The 15,091-nt window shown below is 43.8% G+C and overlaps 1 protein-coding gene and 1 pseudogene across 1 annotated transcript; both read right to left on the reverse strand.

The window, feature by feature from the left end:
• Positions 1-4,571: 4,571 nt before the first annotated feature.
• LOC136473008 (myb-related protein Zm38-like) lies at positions 4,572-6,055 on the reverse strand. The gene is made up of 2 exons (XM_066470707.1): positions 5,662-6,055; positions 4,572-5,557 (listed from the first exon to the last, which is right to left on the reverse strand). The coding sequence occupies exons 1-2, from the start codon at positions 5,922-5,924 to the stop codon at positions 5,023-5,025; spliced, it is 798 nt and encodes a 265-aa protein (XP_066326804.1). The 5' UTR covers positions 5,925-6,055; the 3' UTR covers positions 4,572-5,022.
• Positions 6,056-9,020: 2,965 nt separating this feature from the next.
• Positions 9,021-15,091, reverse strand: part of LOC136469607 (probable L-ascorbate peroxidase 8, chloroplastic) — a 42,227-nt pseudogene continuing 36,156 nt past the window's right edge.

Here is a 15,091-nt window from a genome sequence, read left to right on the forward strand (position 1 = left end):
TAGGCCGTCCGCCGGCTCTACCTCCGCCGCCCAGCGCCCGGGAATGTGGGATCTGTGAGAGGGTGCTGCCTCGGCCACGGTGCAGCCACGGTGGCCATCCTCGCCTAACTGCGACATGGCCATTAGTCGGCTGCGGACGTCCATCATGAACCGATCCGAAGGGAGATGGATACGTGATGCACTTGGACTGGGCTGAGCTTTGTTTTGGTCTTGGAAGGGCCGGGCTGGTAATAAATAATAATAATTGAGAAAAATGATTAACTAATTGGGTGGACCGCTTTGAGATTCGTGCAATTTTAGAAAAGAGGACTACCGGAGCAATTCTCTCTCTGTTTTTTTTTTAATATAACAGAGTTTTTATTTATTTCGAAATTGGAAGGAGAAGAAACGTGTGCGAGATCAAAGCTATGTCTTGGGAAATGCACAAGGCTTTATTTTTTTACTTTGTTTTACGTTATTTATTTTCAAACTTTGACTAAGTTCTAGAGAAATATAATAAAAATTCAACAAATTTAAACAAACGCAATACCAAGACATATCTAATGGACAATTTAATAAAACTTATTTGATATTGAAGGTGTTATTGGTGCATTTCTTTTTATAAATTCAAAGTCAGAAAATTTTCAAAACCTAATGATTTGGAACGGAGGGCGTAGCTAACCAACGGGAGCAAAAGGGCAGCTGAAAGTAACATGACGAGGAGGAAACAAACAGAATCCGAAGGAAACACGAGGGAGAACGTGGAAGCTTCTGCCGCCTACCAAACTGTCCGGACGACCGGACAGAAAGGAAAAACTCATGGCGATGAGACTGATCTGTTTCAGTCCATTCATCCTGATCATCATCACCGATCTCTCTCCAGCCATTCCAGTCGATCGTCTCATCTCGTGGACACTGTACCATGGTCTTTGGGGTCTCTGACGACGAATCCATCCATCCGTGGAATCGAGAACAGTCAGCAAGATTAATAATCAAATAAAAGAGAAGAAAAAAAGATGGCAACTGTCCAAGAAACAAATATCACACAATCCGACTAAGGTAGAGTATACTAGTATTAATATTAAACAGGTGCTTTTATGGTTATACTGGGCTCTACACGGACAAGATCACTCAGCCCATCAATTTTTAAAACCTTCATGTTTGCAGGGGACGAACCAGAGGCTTCAGCTTTCACTATCAGTGCCATGCGCCCCTGCAGACCATCCGTTGCACTCGGAGCCAAACACCGCCTCTCGGCGTTTGAGTAATCCCAGTAGCAACATACCACACTAGGCAATGCCTATTGTTATTGAAAATGGAAGGGATCAGTGGCGCTAGTGAAAAGAAGGGGAAAGAAACAGCAGCGGGAATTCGTCAGCAGCCGAAATCGGCAACCACCGCTGCATAAACTAGGATTAGCTATGCGGTTTAGGCGTTTAGCCAATAAGGTGAAAGTTGCTCACCAATTTGGCAAGAACCGGACAGGTTCAGTGTAGCGGAATCCGGGTCAGCGAACGGAAGTGGAAACCACCATCCGGAATTCCGGGGCTCAGTAGCACACAGGAGACATGAAAGTGTTTCTCTCTCTCTCTTTTTAAAAATGCAAATAAGCACTGCTAGATCATAAAGTTGACGATCGACATGGAATCATTGGTCGTGTTTGTCAGACTGATTTGCTGTGAGAGAAAAACATTATTCGTTCATTGAAAAGTATTATTAAAGTATTGCTATAGAACAGGGCGTGCTCATGCGTCCGATTTCTATCAATTTTTTTTTCTGGAGCAGCACCTTGAATTGAATTTATATACTTGTTCCGATCCCACTAAATCTATTTATATTTACGATTAGTTAAATCTTTTTCATTTGGTTAAAAGTATATAAGATATACTATCTTAAATGAAAATAGAATATACTATCTTAAATGAAAAGAGATATATAGACATTTTATAAAAGTTGTTTTGGTAATGGATCCAGCAATGACATATATATATATATATATATATATATATATATATATATATATAATTTTAGATATTAATTCTCAAATCTATTTTTTAGTTAGAGCAAATCTAGAAGGATTTACTGTAGGTTTTAGATATTATGATTGAAGGTAGACAAGTTTAATTTATATATATTGTAGCTAAAGTAATCTAGGAGGAGTATATCTATATCTATATGTGTATCTATGTCTATATCTAGGGCTGGATATCAAGCTAGTTCGGCTCGGCTCGGCTAGGTCCAGCTTGAGCTGTCTCGTTAGTCTAACGAGCTAGCTCGGCTCTGCTTGGCTCGTTAATATTATGACTAGAGGGGCAGCTCAGCTTGGCTCGTCGTTTAGCTCGCGAGCTAAAAAAAAAATAGGACACACATATTTATAATGTTTACGTCATAATAATTTCATAAGGTGATGTTCACCATTATACAACCATACATGATTAATACATATCAGGTTCATCAAAAGTATCAATCATGCAACATAGCTGGTCCATCCATTATCCATGTAGTTCCAGCATACTTACTAGTTGCTTGCCACCACGGACTTAGAAAGTCCACAAATTCAATGTCAGCATCATCTTCTCTCTGGAAAACAATCCATAAATCAACATTTAAGTACCACAACAATTATAAAATCAAAATTCATATGAAACAGCTGAAAATAAGGATTACGCACCAATAGAATAGGTGTACACTTAGGTCAGCATCATCATCTTCTGAATTCATGGTCATGGGTTGATAGGCCTCAGCTCGTTTGAGCTCGTGAGCAGCTCGCGAGCTGGCTCGTTAAAATAGCGAGCTAGACTTCTAGCTCTGCTCGTGAAAAATCCGAGCCGAGCCGAACACGAGTCGAGCGAGTTGACGAGCTGCGAGTATTTTATCCAACCCTATCTATATCATATAATTTTAAACCCACTAGAGTTCGATTTCGACACTTACATTGCTTGTCTCAGTAGCTCACTGTAAGATGCAATTATAATACACTATCATATACGATTATGACATACCTCAACGAGATACATTATCTATTAATATGCATTTAAGTTGTCCATATTAACATGAAACGTCATTCGCTAACATTAATTATAATAGTTATCTTTTATATACATAATTATATCCAGTCTAATTTTATTTCAAAATCCAAATCATCCACAGCTCCACAAACAACGCGCGGCATATGCTCTTAGATATTCTAATTTCTTTAGTCAAAAGACAACGATCAAGACATATCGCTTCACAAGAAGAAAGAACGCGGTGGATTTATATCAAAGAAGAAATCGTGAAATTATATCAAGACATATGTTTGGTCTATCCTGAAATCGTGGTTTGAGTTGTCAATCATTGATACGCTTGGTACTAATGGGTCGTTGCATAGTTACTGGCGCAAATGTCGAGTGAAGATAGACAGAGCTCGTAGGAGAGGTTTTAATGGATTAATGATATATTTTTGGTGGAATATATGGAAAGAGAGAAATAGAAGAACATTTCAAAACAAAAGTTTACAGGCAAGAGACGTGGCTTACTTACGCAAAGAAGAGGTCGATCAATATCAGTGGGCCACGTGACCAAATGTGGAAGCCAGTTAGTAGCAGTATTTTTTCTTCCTGTTGCGTTTTTTTGTGTTTTCTCTCAAGGTGGCAGTTTGGGTAGTTGTTTTTCGGTCTTTTACTCCTTTGGTAGTCTACAGAGTTGAGTGGTCTTTTCTCAGTGCCGGAGTGGTCACGAGCTCTCGGCTCGTTGTTGTAATGCCGTAACCCCTTTTTATTTTTTATTTTTTCTCGTCTAATAAAAATTTTGCCGCCTTTCGAAAAAAAAAGGATTGTACTTGTGTACCCCGAAAGAAAGAAAAATGGCAGCAGAGCAGCGTGTCGATGCACCGTCTCCCTCTGACTGCTTGTCTGCAGTTCGCCGCGAAATCTCTTGGGCGCGTGGCGTCCTGCCATTCAGGCTTCATCCCTGTTGTTCGTTCCGTGTCCTGAACGCTCGAAAGCTTCCGGGCGTGTCTGGAACGTAGGGATTTTGCAAGAATCGTGATCCTTCAAATTAATTTAGTTTTATATATAAATTAGTTCGATTTCATGATTCCCTTTATCAAATAATCCTCCTATGCTTATCCATCACCGCATTCACGGCGGCGACAGCGACCTGTGCCCGTTCGGTTCGGCCACCCGAAGCCGCTGCTTTTCCTTGTCGCTGCTGCAGCATTCTACTCTCACCGGCTACTTGCCACCGCTCGCCCGAAACGATGGCGACCTCACAAAGAGGAGGAGACGCGCTCCTGCTGCTGGAGCTTCACCTCGCTAACTGTTCCGTTGATCTTTCCTTTCGTCCCTCTTTTTCTCTCGACGGGTCAGGGACACTTTTCTTTTTACCACTAGCAGAAGGCAAAGGATCCGGGAAGAAAGTGCTCTTGAGACCCAGCAGAACAATTCTAGTATAGCAGGTCCAAGATCTTTTGCATGGCCAATAAACACAAGTGTCTTTAGCGATCATGCAGGCTGTGTGGTCAGGTCAGATAAGCTAAGCGCACCATGATTGGACGGCTAAATCTGGAGAACCAGTGGCCAATGGGTAAGCAAAGCACATGCCACAGCGTATACAATCTGGAATACTAACAGAGGGAGGATCTGGTATTCAGAGAACAGAGCATACGCTCTGTATCGACTCTTGTTTTATATGTTCTCCACAAAACAGACGTTGAGGCTGAAAATTTACATGTACTACCTTCCTGCTACTGCTAGCTAGCATCAGAGTATATATGATTATTCCTGACATTCATTCAGGTAGCCAGGGGATTTTTTTTTTACACAAAATGGGAAGAGTGAGCAGGGAGGAATTATTCTCTACCACTGTGCTCTCTGAGGTAGTAGTGAGTAGTGACACGAGCCACGAATCCTCCTCGCCGTCTTGGCTCTCCTCCTCATCCTGCACTCTCTCTCCTCCTACTAATAAAAACTGCTAACCAACTAGCTACCCTACCCAAATCCAACACGGCAAGAACCAAAGTAACAAAAGAGAAGAATTCGGCTGGCCATTTCGATCGATCATTCACTTCATCTCAAGGCCTCTGAAGTCGAGCATGCCGGCCCTGAGCCCCAAGAAGTGGTGGCTGTTGCTGCTGCTGCAGCTGCACCCGGGGGCTCCCTTCTGGATGCCCAGGCTGCATCCGAAGCAGAGGCCGCCGCCGTGGCCGGCCTGCAGCACCTCCCGCTTGACGACGACAGCGGGCTTGAGGTCCAGCTCCTCGTCTTCCTCGTCGTCCTCCTCCTGCTGTTGGCACGGCGGGCTGATGCAGAGGTCGAGGTTGAGGTCGGGACACCTGGGCGCCTTGACGGCCGTCGCCTCCGCCTTGATCGGCTGCTGTGGCGCCTGCGCTGCTGCGGCGGCGGCAGCGTTGGGGTTGGGCTGGAACGAGATGGTGGTCACGGCGCCGGCGCCGGCGCCGGCGCCGGCGCCGGCGATGGGTCGGTGCGTGACGGGGTCGATGCCCCTGCCAAGCAGCTTCCGCCGGATGTGCGTGTTCCAGTAGTTCTTGATCTCGTTGTCCGTCCGCCCCGGGAGCCGCGCGGCGATGAGCGACCACCTGCAGGCAATTGATTGATCGGATGTTCAGCTTGGTTGGGTGGCGCCGATGAAGCCAGCAGAGCGAGGCAACCAGTGAGAGTAGGGAGCAGAGGCGGCACGTACTTGTTCCCGAGGAGGCTGTGCAGCTTGATGATGAGGTCGTCCTCGTCGGCGGTGAAGTTGCCGCGCTTGAGGTCGGGGCGGAGGTAGTTGATCCAGCGGAGGCGGCAGCTCTTGCCGCAGCGCAGCAGGCCCGCCGCCTTGGGCAGGGACCGCCAGCACCCTTCGCCGTGCGCGCGGACGTACGCCACCAGGCGGTCGTCCTCATCCTTGGTCCACGCGCCCTTGTTCGTGTGCGCCTTCTCGCAGCACGGCGAACGCCCCATCGGTCTCTGCTTGCTGCTTCGCTTTCGCTTTGGCCTTGCTGTGTCGGAAACCGGAACGGGAGCGGGAGCGGCCGGCGGCGGGTGGCGGCTGGGCTGGGCTGGGCACGGCAGGGCAGGGGAGCGAGCTCCGCGATTGGATTGGAGAAGTCAGGTAGTGGGTGAGCGGGGGCGCGGGTTTTATAGGCGGTTGGTTGGCAGCGGCGAGAAATGAGATATGAGGGGGAAGGAAAGGGAGTTGCGCGCTGGTGGTTTAGGCTGGTTTGGGCTTACAAGTTAAGGTCATGAAAAATATTGTTGACTGATTTGATATTAAAAAAATATTATTTATTAATTAATAAATTAAATACGAGTAAGCGAACCGACTGTCCGTAGGTGGGCAAACGTTGGGTTGGGTTGGGTTGGGTTGCAGGGCCTGGGCGCCTGGCGGTCTGGGTGTGGGTGTGAGTTGACGGGACGGGACGGAAACGGCCCGACGACCCGACCCGCGTTTAGCACGGTAGGCCAGCGGCAGCGCTGATTGTCGTCAGTAGAACTGAAATTCTTGTTGCAGCAGCTCACGGAAAAACTTCTGCCGTGACCCTCTTCAGTCTTCGACGTGTTCACGTGTATGATGTACAGTAGTTGTTATATGTATCTAGGAACGGAACACGCAGCACCTTGTTTTGTGTGGATATTGCCGTGCGTGGCAAACCACTACTCAAGGACGGGACTATACACACACTCTCTGTTGGTAGATGTAATGAAACCAAAGAAGACTATATAAACACATAAAAATAATATACAATTTAGTCGCAAGATTATATATAATTTAATCTATATATATATAGATGAAATGAAACCAAAGAATATTATATATATAATTCAATCTATATATCCATATCTATATCTACATCTACATCTATATATGTATCTACATCTATATCTGTATATGTATCTACCCTATTCGCTTGATCGTTTATGTGGCTTATAAGTCGACTGATGCTGTTTTGTTGTGAGAGAAAAACACTGTATCATGGCTGATAAGCATCGCTGATACGATCAAGCGAACAGTGTGTATATCTACATCTACATCTACATCTATATATGTATCTACATCTACATCTATATCTATCTACGACAACATCTATATCTTTGTGTGTGTGTATTAAAGTATATGTATATATGTATATATGTATATATATATATACATATATATACTTTAATATTAAAGATTAAATGAATTCGTTCATCCATCTTTTTTATTTCCCATAATGCACCTAGTCTCTCCTTGTCTCGTGTGCGCTATGCTACTGAACTCGCAATCCATGCCCATATAAGTTAGAATCGCACACGTTTATGTAACAATGGTACGGAGTCCAATTTCAAGTCTATACTGGGTTTCAGCCGCTCTAGTTTCATAAAAAAAAACATACAACAAGACGTGAGTTGCATTACAACTCGCCTATATAATACTACTCACTCTGTTTGCTTAAAAAAATACTACACCATTCGTTCCCAAAAGAATGCAATTATGGGTCAATCGAGCTTAAGTTTGACCATTTATAGTAAATAATATTAACATTTATGTCTTAAAATTAATTTATTATAAAAGTATATTCTATAATTAATTTAATGATATTTATTTTGTATCACAAATGTTTGTATTTTTTATATAAATTTAGTCAAGACTCAGGTTGTTTGACTCTTGGAAATTCGAGAATTGCATTTTTTGTGGATGGAGGCAGTGAATAAGTACGTGCTGTTTGACTCGTGGAAATTCGAGAATTGTATTTTTTTTTTGGCGGAGGTCGTACAAAATAGGTGCACCGATCAGGTCCTGTCTGCCTGTCTCGTTAGGAGGAACTATCACGGCCCGACGAAAACCTTGAACTGGATTTGCGCAAACCTGCGCAAATGATCAGTGTACCAACCAACCAAACAATGGACCGAATCGTCTCAATCTTTTTTCGCATTGCCGTACGTTAGCACCTACCAAGCACCTCGTTGATCGATCGGAGGAGCCATTTCGATCGCCCCTGCTGCACCTGCACCGCACTGAACTGGACCGTCAGGGACGACACACGACGGCGACAGGTCGCCGCCGATGAATCAGTTCGGTCGGCTGGCCGGCCGGTCCCGCAACGCTCCAAAGTCGAAACTACTCCCTTCGCCCTGCCATGTGCCGTCCGATCCTACTGCCTACCAAACACATTCTTTGGGTGATGGATTCATGCGTGGTGGTAGGTCTGGACGTCTGGCCCTCCCCTCATCCGTGGCTAGCTTCAAACTCCAAACAGTTCAGTGTCACGTTACATGCATTCATCCACGCATTCCAATTTCTAAGCAATGACCGTGAATATTCAGCCTCACGATTTGTATTCCTGGTGATGGAGTTTTCAAGAGTTAGGTGGTCGATCGTCGTGCCACGGGCAGTGCATGATACAACAAAGTTGATGCGCGCCGGGCGCGGTGAACTGGCCGGGGGTCCGTGTCAGTGTCGTCATATATATCCTTCCTCACACTAACTAAACACGTGTGCCTTTTGTCTGTTTGCCGTCCTTGACCTTGCATCCTAATCTAATACAGGAGGCTATGCTTTTAGGTGGTTTATTACAAACAAACAGAGCCTAATCCGGAGAGTCAACATACACAAACGTGACTGGATATGTACTACTTTACAGAGCTGCCAGCTAGCAGCATATATCGCCGCCAGTTTCAGATTCATCCAGGTAGGCAGACAGTCAGACACTCAGGTTGGTGAACTCCAGCGTCATCATGTGTTTATAATGGGGGGATACTGCAGCGGGACGGTGCCCTCATCCGCACGTGCCGGGTGTCGTCTGTCGTTGGTGCACCCACTCCCGAACCAACTCCGCATGCTTGCTGCGGTTAGTATTTTGAGGTGGACGGAACAAACAAATCGTCGTACCGTCGTGTATGATATCATACACGACGGTACGACACACACGCGGTGTATAATTTACAGAAAGTATGAATTATCAAACTTAAGAGGCTCTTTTGTCCAGGCACCTTCGAATCCAGACCTCTCAGTATGAGCCCTTCCCTAAAAGAACAAAGGTATTAAGATGCACTTATGAACAAATGAGGAATTCTTTCAGAGACTATAAAAAATTATCAGAGTATGCCCCCCTGACAGAGCTAAAATATCTGTCCGATAAGCCCATTCGATAAAAGATGTCCCTCAGATGTGGTGCACCTATTCATGCAAAGAAGCTAAAAAACCAAGAGATGTACATTAGCAACAGATATGATCAAATAATAAGTACAGAATAACACCAAACCATAAAAAAAGGGCGTACCCAGTGCAGAGAGCTCCCGCTCTGTGCGGGGTCTGGGGAAGAGTGTCAGTGGTAAGCCTTACACCCTTGCCTGTGCAAAGCGAGGAGACCGCGACTCAAACCCGGGACCTTCCGGTTACAGGCGGTAAGACTCTACCGCTTGCACCAGTCCGCACTTCAAAATAACACCAAACCATGAGGATAAAAATTACCAAAGCTGGATATAGACGCATGTTGCATATAGTACTAGTTATATGAAGAAAGGCAGGAACAGCTCCTAATAGAAAATGATATCTATATTGTTTAATAAAACTTCATGTAAGAAATCCATGCAGACATGGAGCCCAGATAGGCGGATACACATAACAGTTTGATGCTGAGAAGCAACAAGAAGGTTTGACACATGAATAACACAAGTACCATACTTCCTTCCTTCCCTCTCAAACTTCCAAAATAAACACGTTAAAAGAGTTAGGATACATGACATGTTACAATTACAACCACACAAGTACAGCCCAAGGTAGTAAATAGTACCTTTCTTAGCATCCGGCAGACGCCCTTCACGGGGGCACACTGACGAATGACGAATCCTGATTAATGTCAACCAGTTAAAGAGTGAACATCAGGAAAGATGAATCCAATCATGAAGGAATGTTCTTTTCTACATACACGTCTGCCAGGAACAAACTCAACAGTTGTCCCCCCGGTCACTTCAACTGCAACCACTCCAGCAAGCTGTTTATAATTGCAAGTAGGTTAGTATTTATATTGAATCCAGAGTTTCACCCTTCCCAACAGGATTAAAAAGCCCAATCCTGGCAAGGTTAAAAAAAAGCCAGACATCAAATAGAAGAGCAAATTCAAGGTGATCCCAAATTACCTGATAAAGGTCTGCATATTTTATCTTTGGATTCTTTGCTTTGAAAGGCTCTAGAGGGAAACAAAAGACAATTGAATAAGCAATAGTACTGATTTCAGTTATTTCAGCAGTGAACGAATACAGAAGAAAACAAGAAATACAAATCACCATCATCCCACATGGAGTGCGATTAACAAACGAAGTAGCATTCTCATAAACTGCAGTTGCTCTGACTGAGACACTTCTGATTTTACATTTAAGGCTTTATGGTATACAGTGAACCATTGTCATGAGTACATAGTCTAACTGCATGTCTGCATGACAAGTCATAGACCTACAAACTAATAGTTCTGACCAAGTAGATATTTATGGGAGGACTTCTTTCCTAATTCCTAAGCATCTAAAAGCATACTATATAACTTTTTCAATTTATCATCCCAGAATAATTGACATGAAAATCCAATATTTGTTATCTGACCTTGAAGATAGCAGAAAACCCACAGCCACAAAAAAGGAGCTTCAGTTAATCAGAAAGAAACTAGTAAAAGGTGCAAATTGATTTCTTTGAAATCCTCGTTCAATTAGCTCATACATAGTTTATAGGTTGATATAATATTATTGCATAGGCATCCAGTATCGTATTGAGTATAAACAATGCATACCAAGGAGATCGATAGCAATCTTTAAACCAGCATTTTAACCATGGGTGTACTCTTCCTCATATCTAATCGAACCATTTGCTCCACCGGTTTTTGTGTTCACGTCATAAGTTCCAGCATCATGCCATCTGCAAGGGAGAACAAAGAAGTCTTCAGTGTTTGAACAACAGGAAGAACGGTGTAAGCTAAATCCATATTAAGCAGAATACATTCCTGGATGAATCCTACAGAAAATGGAGGCCAATTTGGTGTGATTTAACTGGTTATCATATCAATGGTATAAATATGAGTCCAATTTATCTAAAAGTATGGGAACTCCAACATATAGACTAGTCGCCATATCAGTTGGAGTGGCCCTCTACAAAATTGTGCTCTACTGGAGCTTCTCATAAGCTGTTACTAAGTAAGCACCATATATTTCGATCTATTAGTGGATAAAATACTTTCTCCCAGGTCCTAACTCATACAGGAATACAGAGGTACCCTATCCACCTCTCAGCAATTCCACAGTCCACATAAAAGCAAAGGTAATCCCAGTTGAGCTAGAACAGGTATCTTGTGTGAGATTTCCGCGCTCTCTCTATGGAATTGAGAAACACGGTTGTGATAGTGGCAGCACTACTGCCGGCTATGGTTGTGATTTGACTGAGGGCTCTATCTTAGCAATTCTAACAAGATTAATCTATTGTAAAACATACGGATTATATCCTAGAAGGAAACGAGAAGGAGAAATCATAATCTTAGTCCGTTTGTACGTGGGCTCTTATCAAAACTCTTATACCTTGACAGGGCTATATATACGTGGGAGATCTATGTTGTAATCACCAATATTCAGAGGAATAAAGAATAGTCTCCCTATCTTATGTCTATGTGTTCTATTTTTATCTACTATGTTGATCATGAGAGACGGAGAGGGAAAGATCCTATCCGCTGGCAACATGTTTTATAACATGTTATCAGCACGACAAGCTCTTCGTCAACATCGTCGTTGAAGCTGTCACCGTTCTTCGATGCCGGCGCTTGTACCATCGCCGTCCCGCTTGAAAGCTCTAGTTTAGTTTTGGTGAATTGATGAAACCCTAAGTGTTAACCTAGTTTATCAAGTGATCATGACATAGGTAGCACATTCCAAGTGGTGAAGCAAATGAAGATCATGACATGATGATGGTGATGCCATGGTGATGATCAAGTACTTAGACTTGAAAAGAAGAAAGAGAAAAACAAAAGGCTCAAGGCAAAGGTATAAATAGTAGGAGCTATTTTGTTTTGGTGATCAAAACACTTAGAGAGTGTGATCACATTTAGGTTTGATAGCCGTACTATTAAGAGGGGTGAAACTCGTATCGAAATGCGGTTATCAAAGTGCCACTAGATGCTCTAACTCATTTCATATGCATTTAGGATCTAGTGAAGTGCTAACACCCTTGAAAATGTTTGTGAAAATATGCTAACACATGTGCACAAGGTGATACACTTGGTAGTTGGCACATTTGAGCAAGGGTTAGGAACTTCACCGGCGAAGTGTCCGCCCGTAGCGTGCGGACAGTCCGACGGTGCCACCGGCGCCCTAGACAGAAAAGACGGAGATCACTGTAAGTGACCGGATGCTGGTCTCTGAAGGACCGGTGCGTCCGGTCAGTAGCAACAGAAGAAGCGCAGCGTCGGTCGTCGACCGGACGCTGGCGCTGAAACGACCAGACGCTGGCTGGCTGCGTCCGGTCACACTGACATGGTCGCGCATAGAGGAGTCGCCGAGTGACCGGACGTTGAGTGTGTCCGGTCGAGCATGACCGGACGCGCCCGGTCGTAAAAAGTCGCCTCTGGATGCTTACTGAAAACGACAGGACGTTGTGGTTCAGCGTCCGGTCATCACTTGACCGTTGAGATCGGGCGATCAACTTTTGAAGAGAGGGGACACGCGGCACGCATCGCGTGACCGGACGCTGAGGTCCAGCTCCGGTCGATATGACCGGAGCGTCCGGTCACCCCGTGTTATGCCTAGTGAAGGGGTACAACGGCTCTATTTCATGGGGGCTTTTATTTAAGCCCCATAGCCGGCTCAAGCTAACTCTCTTAGCCATTTACATTGACATAGCAACCTTGTGAGCTTAGCCAAAGCCCTCTCACTCATCTCCATCATTGATTCATCATCTTTGTGAGATTGGAAGAGAATCCAAGTGCATTGCTTGAGTGATTGCATCTAGAGGCACTTGGTGTTCGTGTTTCGCTATGGGATTCGCTTGTTACTCTTGGTGGTTGCCGCCACCTAGACGGCTTGGAGCAGCGAGGATCGTCGAGCGGAGGGAGATGATTGTCTCTGGCTCCGATCGTGGTGATTGTGAGGGGTTCTTGACCTTTCCCCGACGGAGAGCCAAAAGATACTCTAGTGGATTGCTCATGGCTTGTGTGATCCTCATCTTGTGGTGGTTGTGCGGCACCCTATTGAAGGTTTGGCGTGTGATGCCAATTAGCTCGTGAACCTCCAAGTGAGTGAATCGCCACAATAAGGAGTAGCTTGTCGGCAAGCAAGTGAACCTCGGTAAAAAAATCATTGTGTTCATCATTTGATTTCGAGGTGATTGGTCTTCATTGGTATTCATTCTTGTGATTGATTGGCTTCTTCTTCGACACGGCGGTATAAACAAATTGCTCACTCTCTTTACATTATCGCAAACTAGTTGTCAAGCTCTTTAGTGTAGCTAGTTGTAAGAGCTTGTTAGTTTGGTTAGTGTGGCTCTTTAGTTAGCTTTTGAGAGCACACTAACTTAGTGTAGTGTCATAGCTATTGTGTAGATAGAAACTATATAAACTAGAATTGTGGTAGGTGGCTTGCATTTTTATTAGGCTAGCGCAACACTTGCTTCGCCTCATAATTATCTAACCGGTTTGTTAAGTGTTGTTGTAGAAATTTTTAATAGGCTTTTCACCCCTCTCCCTCTAGCCATTAGGACCTTTCAAGTGGTATCAGAGCCGAGGTCACCGTGATTTGAGGCTTAACAACCTTCGGTGTAAAAAATTACTCAAATCAACAACACCAAGAAGCCACCCCAATTTAATGGCACAAATTATTCATATTGGAAATCAAAGATAACCACACACATCAAGTCAATCAATAGAAAAGTGTGGAAGGTGGTAGAAACCAAAATTAAGATTGATGATCTCGAGAATCCCACCGCGGCCGAAGAAGTGCTTCTCCAAAACAATGACATTGCTCTAATTGTCATTCATGATGCAATTAATGAGAGAACATTTGAGCAAATCAAGAATATTGAGATGACTCATGAGGTGTAGAAGAAATTAGAGGAATCATTTGAAGTAACTCAAGCCGTGAAGGGTGCAAAGGCATATATTCTTAAAGAGAAGTTTGCAAGCTTCAAGATGAAGGAGGATGAGAGTGTGCCAGAGATGTTTTATAGGCTTCAAGTGCTTGTCAATGATCTCAAAGCACTGGAGAAGAGGTGAATGATAAGGACTTCTCCCACAAGTTCTTAAGATGCTTACCGTCAAGATTTGGCACATTGGTCACTATTCTAGTGAGGAGTGGTTTGGACACCATGACATCAAACCAAGTGTTGGAAGATATAATGACCGATGATACATATAGAGATGATGATGAGAAGGAAGAAAAGAAGGAGAAGAAAGATGAGAAGAAGAAGAGTGTGGCATTCAAAGCCACATCATCCAAGGGCAAGGCAAAGCAAGAAACATCAAGTGAATATGATGGCTCATGGGATGATGATGATGATGATGAGAAGATGGCTCTCTTTGTAAAGAAATTTGGCAAGTTCATGATGAAGAAGGGCTACCATGCTAGAAGAAAGAAGTCTTCATCCAAGAACAAAGAAGAGTCAAGAATGTGCTTCAAGTGTGAAAGCAAAGATCATCTTGTTGCTCAATGTCCATACAATAGCAACAATGATGATGACAACAAGAAGAACAAGAAGGACAAGAAGGAAAAGAAAGAGAAGAAGGACAAGATGACCTTCAAGAAGAAGAAGGGTGGTTCATATGTGGTCACTTGGGATAGTGATGCTTCCTCAAGTGATGATGATGATAGTGATGATGACAAGACCACCAAGAAGGCACTTGCAAGCATTGCAATCAATGAGAAGCCTTCTCTCTTCGACACTCCATCATGCTTCATGGCTAAGGCCACTAAGGTACAAATTTATGATGATGAAAGTGATGAAGAACATGATAACGAAAATAAAAATAAAAATGATAGTGATAGTGATGATGATGAACCTACTAAAGATGAATTATTTGACATGCTAGAAGATGCTAAAGAACACTTTAACATTAAGAGAAGGGAATGCAAGAGCTTGAATAAGGAGGTAAAAGCCCTTAAGCAAACCCTTGATGAGCTCAAAG

The sequence above is a fragment of the Miscanthus floridulus genome, chromosome 8 (genome assembly GCF_019320115.1).
Source record: "Miscanthus floridulus cultivar M001 chromosome 8, ASM1932011v1, whole genome shotgun sequence".
NCBI classification, from domain to species: domain Eukaryota; kingdom Viridiplantae; phylum Streptophyta; class Magnoliopsida; order Poales; family Poaceae; genus Miscanthus; species Miscanthus floridulus.